Source organism: Seriola aureovittata, chromosome 22 (genome assembly GCF_021018895.1).
Source record: "Seriola aureovittata isolate HTS-2021-v1 ecotype China chromosome 22, ASM2101889v1, whole genome shotgun sequence".
Classification (NCBI taxonomy): domain Eukaryota; kingdom Metazoa; phylum Chordata; class Actinopteri; order Carangiformes; family Carangidae; genus Seriola; species Seriola aureovittata.
This window is the reverse complement of record NC_079385.1, coordinates 11,241,829-11,249,873: the sequence shown is the minus strand read 5'-3', so window position 1 is coordinate 11,249,873 and position 8,045 is coordinate 11,241,829. Positions and strand designations below refer to the sequence as shown.

Sequence of the window (8,045 nt, the reverse complement as noted above, 5' to 3'; positions counted from 1 at the left end):
CTTCAAGGGAGTTTATAATCATCCAGATGCCGAAACCTCTTTACTGATGGACATTCAGAGATTGAGCTTTTTTCTGGGCGATACATTATCTCGGTTTATCTTTTGTTGTTGTGCGTATCTGTTGGGTCCAGTTGGTCTTTTTTGGCCATGAACAAAGCCACTCAGGCCGTGGTGACGGACTGCTACGTTGACAGGCCACACAGTGTCTGAGCTCACATGCTTTTTGTGGCTCTGTCTCAGAGCACTGCCTCCCAAAAAAGACGCTGCATCATGGGGCCCACACTTTGCTACGTTCCCCTCTGATCCCTCTCTTAAGGCCCAAACAGCAGCTGTGGAGATTAGAGAGGAGAGGACACTGACACACACAGACTCTTCCTCACAGCGACACAGCCAGCCAGGACAGATCTGGTTCAGACTGGAGTGGACTCTCATCAGAAGCATCTTTTAACTAGACTGGGAACAACCAAACAACTTTACCGGCAAAAGATCTCCTTGATCGGACTCTGAATTTCCAATGACACCTTATGTCCTTGGATCTCCAGTAACCTCACAGCGGACCTTATCTTTTGTAGGAATCTCTATTCCCACACTTCTCCTTTATTTTGGGGTCTACACTAGGTCATATGCGACTCAAGAACTGGTCTTTCTGTTTTAGTTTAAACTGATTCTGACTCGTCCGTGCTATTCAAGCTTTGGCCATGAGTTGTTTCGGGTACCGCCGGGAGCTGAGTAAGTATGAAGATGTCGATGAGGACGAGCTTTTGGCTTCTCTCAGCCCTGAGGAGCTGGCTGAGTTGGAAAAAGAGCTGGCGGACATTGATCCCGACGCCAACGTGCCCATAGGACTCAGACAGAGAGACCAGACGGACAAGACCCCAACGGGCACCTTCAGCAGAGAGGCCCTCATGAAGTACTGGGAAAACGAGACGCGTAGACTGCTGGAGGACGAGATAGGTGGAGGAAGCCCCAAACCGGTAAGTGATGGTGTTTAATTAGATTTGCTTGGCATTTGTAGGGTTAGAGGCAATGTCAGCTTGTTTGAAGTTGTATCAGATGAACTCAGGACAGATTGAAAAAGTTAGAAGTCCTTTGAAGTGTTAACAGGAAGAAAAATCAAAGCAAATACCACGACAGCTGCATTAAAACTACCCATGTTATTTTAGTTTTACAAGATGTTATGTGAGTTTTAAAGAAAATACTCATAATTACATTATTGCATTTCAAACACGTTATTAAAATACAGGATGAAGAACAAGAGGAGGAGTGTGTGACAGAAGAAAACAGTGAAGCAGAGGATGAAAAAGATGATGAAAATGAGAAAGAACCGAACAAGTGTGAAAAGAAGGAAGAAGAGGAAGAGCAGGATGAGGAGGATGAGGATGAAGAAGAACAAGTGGAAGAAGAAGAAGAAGAAGAAGAAGAAGAGGACAGTGAGGAAGAGGAGGAAGCTGTAACAGAGGAGGAAGAAGAGGAGGAGGAGGAACAAGATGATAAATCAAAACCTGAACCCTCAAATGATTCTGGGACATCACGGGCTGACACCCCAAAGCTATTAATACCTCAGAGAGTGGAGCCAATTAGACTGACTCCTCCCCCTCCACCTGCTGACCCCATCACGACCGGAAACCCTACTGTTGTTGACGAAGCACTCCAACGAGTCCTTAGTAACGACCCTGAACTCACCGAGGTTAATCTCAACAACATTGACGACATCTCACAGGTATGAATAACACAAAAAAATTGTTCTGTTTTTGCTAATATTGAGGTTTTTTCTTCTTACCCATAAAATATAAAATAGAGCTTCTGGTCTGAAAATATGACCTCCTTTCTGAAGGTAAAAAAGCTGTTTATTAAAGTTCTACAGTTTCCACCAAAACAGTAGATTAGCTATGAGTTTCAAGAGGGGGTAGAGTTTTGTCAGAGGTAAACACATGTTAGCTTCCAGCTTGCTGGGATCCTGCTCTTTACTGTTGAGTAACTTTTGATTGTATGCCAGCTTAATTTTAGAACAAGGCTTCACACCATGGTTATGTAATGGAGGGCACTTACATATTTGATACAAACACTTCCTATGACTGGAAAGTGGACAAAAACATCGTGTCCTTTGATAAGGATTTTGTTTTCAGTCTGCAGGTTGAAATCTACTTGTGGTTTACTCAATGGCAAGTAGTAGTTAGTGAGGTTATTTTGCTCAATTTAGTATCACGTGGAACAATGTTGACTTGGTAAACATTGGCCTAACTGAAATGATGCTATGACCTCTATGCGGTGGCGGGGGAGAACCAATGGTCCTTAAAGTACCATATCATTAAATTAACTATAAATCTTCTTGTGTCAATGTTTCAAAGAGTTTCACTGGGGTATATATTTTGTTGTAATACAAGTCAAATGATATTCTATATGCTTTCATGTTGAGAAGTTCTCATATGTTACAGAAAATGTAAACACTCTAATTTATTTCTTAGGAAACCCTGATCCGATTTGCTGAAGCACTGAGGTCCAACACACATGTGCGGGTCTTTAGCCTCGCAAACACCCGAGCCGACGACCCCGTGGCTCTGGCCATTGCTAAGATGCTGAGGGAGAACTCGTCCATCACCAGTGTGAATATCGAGTCCAACTATGTGACTGGAAAAGGCGTAATGGCGCTGGTTCAAGCACTCCCAGGAAACAACACCCTGACTGAGCTTCGGTTTCACAACCAGAGACATATGTGTGGAGGACAGGTAAGTTCTCTTCCCTGACCTTCCCTTTTGGCTCCTTCACCAATACAATCCATCTTCTCAAAGAAAACACCACCTGAGATAGCTTTTTTCCCTCCTGCATTTGTCTTCCGACAGGTAGAGATGGAGATGGTGAAGATTCTGAGGGAAAACTACACCTTGATCAAGCTGGGTTACCAGTTCAATCTCCCTGGTCCCAGGATGAGCATGACGGGGATCCTCACCAGGAACCAGGACCGTCAGAGACAGAAACGGCTGCAGGAGCAGAGGCAGCAGCAGCAGGGCCAACAAGGGGGGCCAGAGGGAGTTGTTAACCCCCGAACCACTGCACTGGTACGTAACTTTGCTCCAAAAAGCACAATATTGAAATGTTTATAGACTGGATCATGTTCAACTGGCAGATGATTTAATTATTTTTCAGTGATCCATGTATTTGTATCTACTTCCCTGACTCTATCTCTAGAGAGGAACACCTAGTTCATCACCTCACAGCTCACCCAGAGCCTCTCCTTGGTCCTCACCCAAACTCCCCAGGAGTGACTTGGCTAAAAAGCAGACTCCTCCTGCTCCACCTCCTCCTCCCCCTCCACCACCTCCTCCTCCCCCACCTCCCCCACCACCACCTCCTCTGCAGCAAGAGAAGAAGAAGCCCACCAGGATGATCGCAGAGGTCATCAAGGCGCATGAGGCAGGCAGCAAGAAGGTGACAAAGACAAAAGGGAAGAAGGGCAAGAAGGGGAAGGTGAAGGAGTCTGGGAAAGAGGAGACAGGCAGCATCCTGAAGGAGCTCAAGAACACGCTGAGGCCCGTGTCAGTGGAAAGGAGAGGGGAGGAGGGCAGCCGGCCATCCACGCCAATGAGGTCAGCCCACGACCAGCTGATGGAGTCCATCCGCAACAGCAGCATCCGCAGCCTGAAACGGGTGAGTGGAAGGATTCGTGCAACAAAATTGACATTTAAATTATCCTTATTGTTTCCATTTCCACCCTTATTATCAGTGGTATTGTCCCCTAAATACTGTATCATAGTGTAGCTGGATTATTTAGAAATGTATCTAGTGAAAAGTTTCAAAAAAACATTCCTCCTCCACAAGCACTCGAGCAATGTCCTTAATGAAAAACTGCAGAGTCCCTATACAGGCAACGTGAACAAGTAGGAAGTTTAATTTAGATGAGGATGACACAGAGTCAGTGGTGTCTGAGTCATCTCTGTGGCTGACATGGTATGTTCTGTTGCTACACTGGGGTAGGCAGGCAAAAGGCTGCAAGATGATCACAATATTTTTGCAGCCAAAGAGAGAGATAAAGAAAAACCAGCATATAGCAAATAATATCAGCTAAGCCAGTCAAGTATTCTGATCCTGAAGAGGAAGATAAGTTGATACAGAGAAGAAAAGTGGGATGGAAAACAATAAGACAAACAATAAACAAGATGGAACTATTGCTGTAAAGAAAATTGAGTTCATCTGTATTGTTATTTTGAGTGCTTGCTATTTTTTCGTCTGTGAGAGGAGAGACAAGTATTACCTTGGCTGAAGCTTTAGCACAGCTTGTTACATTGTTAGAGTGGAAAATCAGCTCTGCCCTCAGATGGCGGGGTCTCCTAGCTGTGAAATTCCTGCCACTTAGTGCCGGTATTTATAGAAGCTGTTCACTGGAGCTTTGATAAAGACATCTACGATACGGTACCACAGCACAGCAACAAAAAACACACATTCGAGAAAAAAGCCCAATAAAACATCATCCTTTTAAGCCACTGAGGACATCTTGATGCAATGTCAAAGTTTGTATTAGTCGAAAGCCAACAATAAGAATCAGTCATGTCCAGTGACTCATGTCCATTCCTCTCATATTTGCTGTCACCATTCAATTTCTTAAACAGCAAGAAAGCCTTAAAACTATCTTCATGGCCTGCATTTAAAACTGTCATTACATTGTCATTTTCCAGGTGCAAGTCCCGCATCATCTACGATAATACAAGCAGAAATAAGAGCGGTCCATTTGTCGCTGTGGAAATTTGCATAACGAGGATGACCAACAGTGATGAAGGCACAAGTTGAAAACATATTGGTATGACTGAGGAAGCACAAACTGAATTCTTACTCATGAAAAAGAAAACATACTGGAAATTTGCACTGCAATAATAGCTTTACATTTTAATAATGTTGAAGTTTTTTTTTTTAAGTATTTATGCAATATAGAAAATGGTATTTATATATTAATTTTGAAATGAGTTGACTGAACTGTTTACTGACCAGCTGTCTAATTCACTGATTTCTTGTAAAATTGTAAATATGATCTGTCGCTGGTTGCATTATGTGCTAATGTCTAAATATAGCCATTTGGTGTTTACAGTAATACTTGTCAAAGTATGTAGACTTTTTTCTTATTCTTTGGCTACAGGATGAGTTTCATTTGAAAGAAAGGGGTCAAGTTGTTCTACAGAAGTAGAGGCAGCACAAAAAAACAGTTTTTTATCAGCTTACCGGTCAAGCACCTCTGATGCATTTTCCCACTCTGACACATTCACAACACACCCACTCCAGTTGGCACATATTAGAACAGGGCTTTTGCGCACTTTGAACAATTCACAATGCATGACAAGTGAAGGGAAAGAATAGACACTCACACTGACATCACAGAAGAGAAATCGACTTTAAACTAAGATCTCAGGATCAAATAAAAAGCTGTGGGCTGCTTAAAAGCTGCAGTACACAATGCCTTTAAAGCAAGTCACTGTAACCTTTGAAAGAATAACATTCTTCCTCTTAAAATGTAAAGTTAGACTCATTGCTCAATCCAATGCACCCAGAGATTTTGCTGCTACAGCCCTTCTTGGTCTGGTATGACCAGTAGCTTATGACTGCTAACGCTAGCTAATGTTAGGAAACTTTGGCTCTACGTAATAAATGAGGTACAGTAACAGACCTGTTTGATATATTATCTAAAATGAGCCTGTGTAACTTGCTGAACAGGTGTCACTGTGGCTACAAGTAATGTCTGCAGGATGATGCTAATGCTAAAACTGAGTAACAGAAGCACAAGTAGAAAAAAGGTTAGCAAAATGTTTGCTATAGGCCAGTATCTACACTAGCTGTGTCTCAATTCAGGGGGCGCATCCTTCGAAGGCCCAACAAGGCTGTCCCCTTTGGAAGGTTCCTTCAAATGCACCTGAAAAATGTGTCCTTCGGTTCCCAGCGAACAAAGGACCCAACGGGTGTATCCTTCGCAGCCAAAACCTAAGATATAAGAGTCATTGCTTCATAAGGCGGAATCTGCAACTAAAGCAGTGGCTGAGAATCAATAAGTAATCCTCCGTCGACCAGACCGTCTCATTTCCACAACTGACAAATGAGAGAGTGAGAGCAAAAGCGCTATAGAGAGCTATAGAGACTGAAAGATGTGAGCTATCAGCATCGGTCACCCTAATCCTGTTTCTGCACTTTCATTATGTGTCTTGGAGTTCCCCAACTCCTCAATCCACAGTGCAGCTGTTCAAAGACGGTGCAGTCAGGGGTGGCAACAACTAGAAAACTACAAATTACAGGAAGGCAAATCATTTCTCAAAGTATACCAGACGTTTTTAGACTTTTTTTCTAGATTACAGGCATTCCATTAATCTCAGTGTGGTATGAAAAAAAATCAACTTTTTTTGCAATAAAACATATTCATTAGTCTAAAAACTATGAAATATTTAGGAAAATGTTGAACAGTAAAATATTGTATGTGTATAAGATGGTATATTGCATGAAAAAGAGCATTTAAAAGAAAAGCCAGCCTTAAACTACACTTATGAAAGGTTTGGATAGAAATAAGTTCAGCTCCTATGGACGGGACACTCCCCTCACCAAAAACCAATCTGCTCAATGTCTTTCCAAAGTACAGCAGCTCAGTATGCACAATGCATTCCTTTAATGTCCTAAGAATAAGATTTCCTGTGCTCATATACAGCACTTCATCATGTCTGTCAAACTGTAAATAGAGGGATCCTTCCATAAAATTCATCCATAAATTGTACAGACTTCCTGCTTGTAAAGGGGGTCTGTGCACTCAGGGTGGTCACTGCATTATCCTCTTAAAAATTCAAGACATTATTTTCAGAGTGGACAGAGGTTTATGAGGGAAATATGAGGAAATGTAATACCAGTCTCCAAACCACAGCAAAATGGTCGAGTATGCAAGTTTGCATGAGCTACAGAAGATCCCTTAAGCTTCTCAGTCACAACACTCTGGCCCTTTGACCTTTGCATTTCTTACTAATGTATGCATGTGATGCTGCTGTTTCACAAATGACACTGTGTCTAAGCTGATAAATTCCTAAAATGTAAATCTGCAATCTGCAATCTAGCTGCAAGTGCATCAGAGAGAAATTTCACCAATAACCGACATAATATTCTACTTGTGATATTCTACTTAACGCCTAGTTAATTGGACACCTGGTGGCATTGTAATAGCAACAAAATCATGTGATCATACTTAACTCTTGTAAATCTTTATATTATATGTATGTTTGTTATCTATAAGCAAGACATTTAATAGCAAAAGCAAAACAACATGTGCCTGTTGCTTCTATTAATGCTTGTGTCTTTCTGCATGTGTGTATGTGTTGGTCGGGGTCTCTATGGAAGCACTGTCTCCATGTGGTGCTGCCACAATAGTGGAAAGTGCCATACCTGCTCTAATCCCTCTCATAAGCTCTGCAGCAGAGAACTGATACGGGGTCAGCGCGGTGTCAGCTGATGTGGACAGCAACTAAAAATAAAGGGTGAAGGCATTCAGTAGTTGTGGTTGTTATTGTGATTTGTTACAGTTAATTACAGCGTCAATTCTTGCAGTGGCTTCTAGAAGTATTGTTTAAAAGCCATTTTTTAGTTCCTCACTTTTTTCATTTACCTAATAGACAGTCACTATAGGCTTTTTATGTTCTTGTTGCACGCCTTCTTTTCTTACATTTTGAGTATTTTGAGCTCACATGCACATTAATTAATTGTTAAGAAACTCAGATGCAGGACATTGTATCTAAATCTGCTGTGCACATGTACTGTACCTGAAAATAGATGAGATAGACATCTGACTAACTTGCTCTCTATCTGAATTAGTGTGTCCAACACGCACAAGAGAAGTCGGGTTAACAGATGACTCAAAATAAACTGGGATGTCCTCAACGTTCAGCTATTTCTGTCTCTCACACTGAAAAGATTCACTTTTATAGCTGTATGTTGCTATTAATAGATGCACGAGGGGTGTCTGCACTCATTTCAAGAAAGACACATGAATGCCTTAACTTCTTTTTTTGAAACTGGAGTTTTACAGTCACACACAC

At 41.9% G+C, this 8,045-nt stretch overlaps 1 protein-coding gene across 1 annotated transcript; it reads left to right on the top strand.

Annotated features, from left to right (window-relative positions):
• On the top strand, positions 1-7,944 carry lmod2b (leiomodin 2 (cardiac) b). The gene is made up of 6 exons (XM_056367133.1): positions 1-974; positions 1,244-1,720; positions 2,466-2,726; positions 2,841-3,056; positions 3,187-3,645; positions 4,671-7,944. The coding sequence occupies exons 1-6, from the start codon at positions 699-701 to the stop codon at positions 4,695-4,697; spliced, it is 1,716 nt and encodes a 571-aa protein (XP_056223108.1). The 5' UTR covers positions 1-698; the 3' UTR covers positions 4,698-7,944.
• The last annotated feature ends 101 nt before the right edge of the window (positions 7,945-8,045 follow it).

Excerpts from the sequence above, each read along its gene's own strand:
- lmod2b (XM_056367133.1), top strand. The coding sequence starts at position 699 with ATGAGTTGTTTCGGGTACCGCCGGGAGCTGAGTAAGTATGAAGATGTC. Across the intron at positions 975-1,243 it reads GTGGAGGAAGCCCCAAACCG|GATGAAGAACAAGAGGAGGA; the intron begins GTAAGTGATGGT and ends ATTAAAATACAG. Across the intron at positions 1,721-2,465 it reads ACATTGACGACATCTCACAG|GAAACCCTGATCCGATTTGC; the intron begins GTATGAATAACA and ends TTTATTTCTTAG.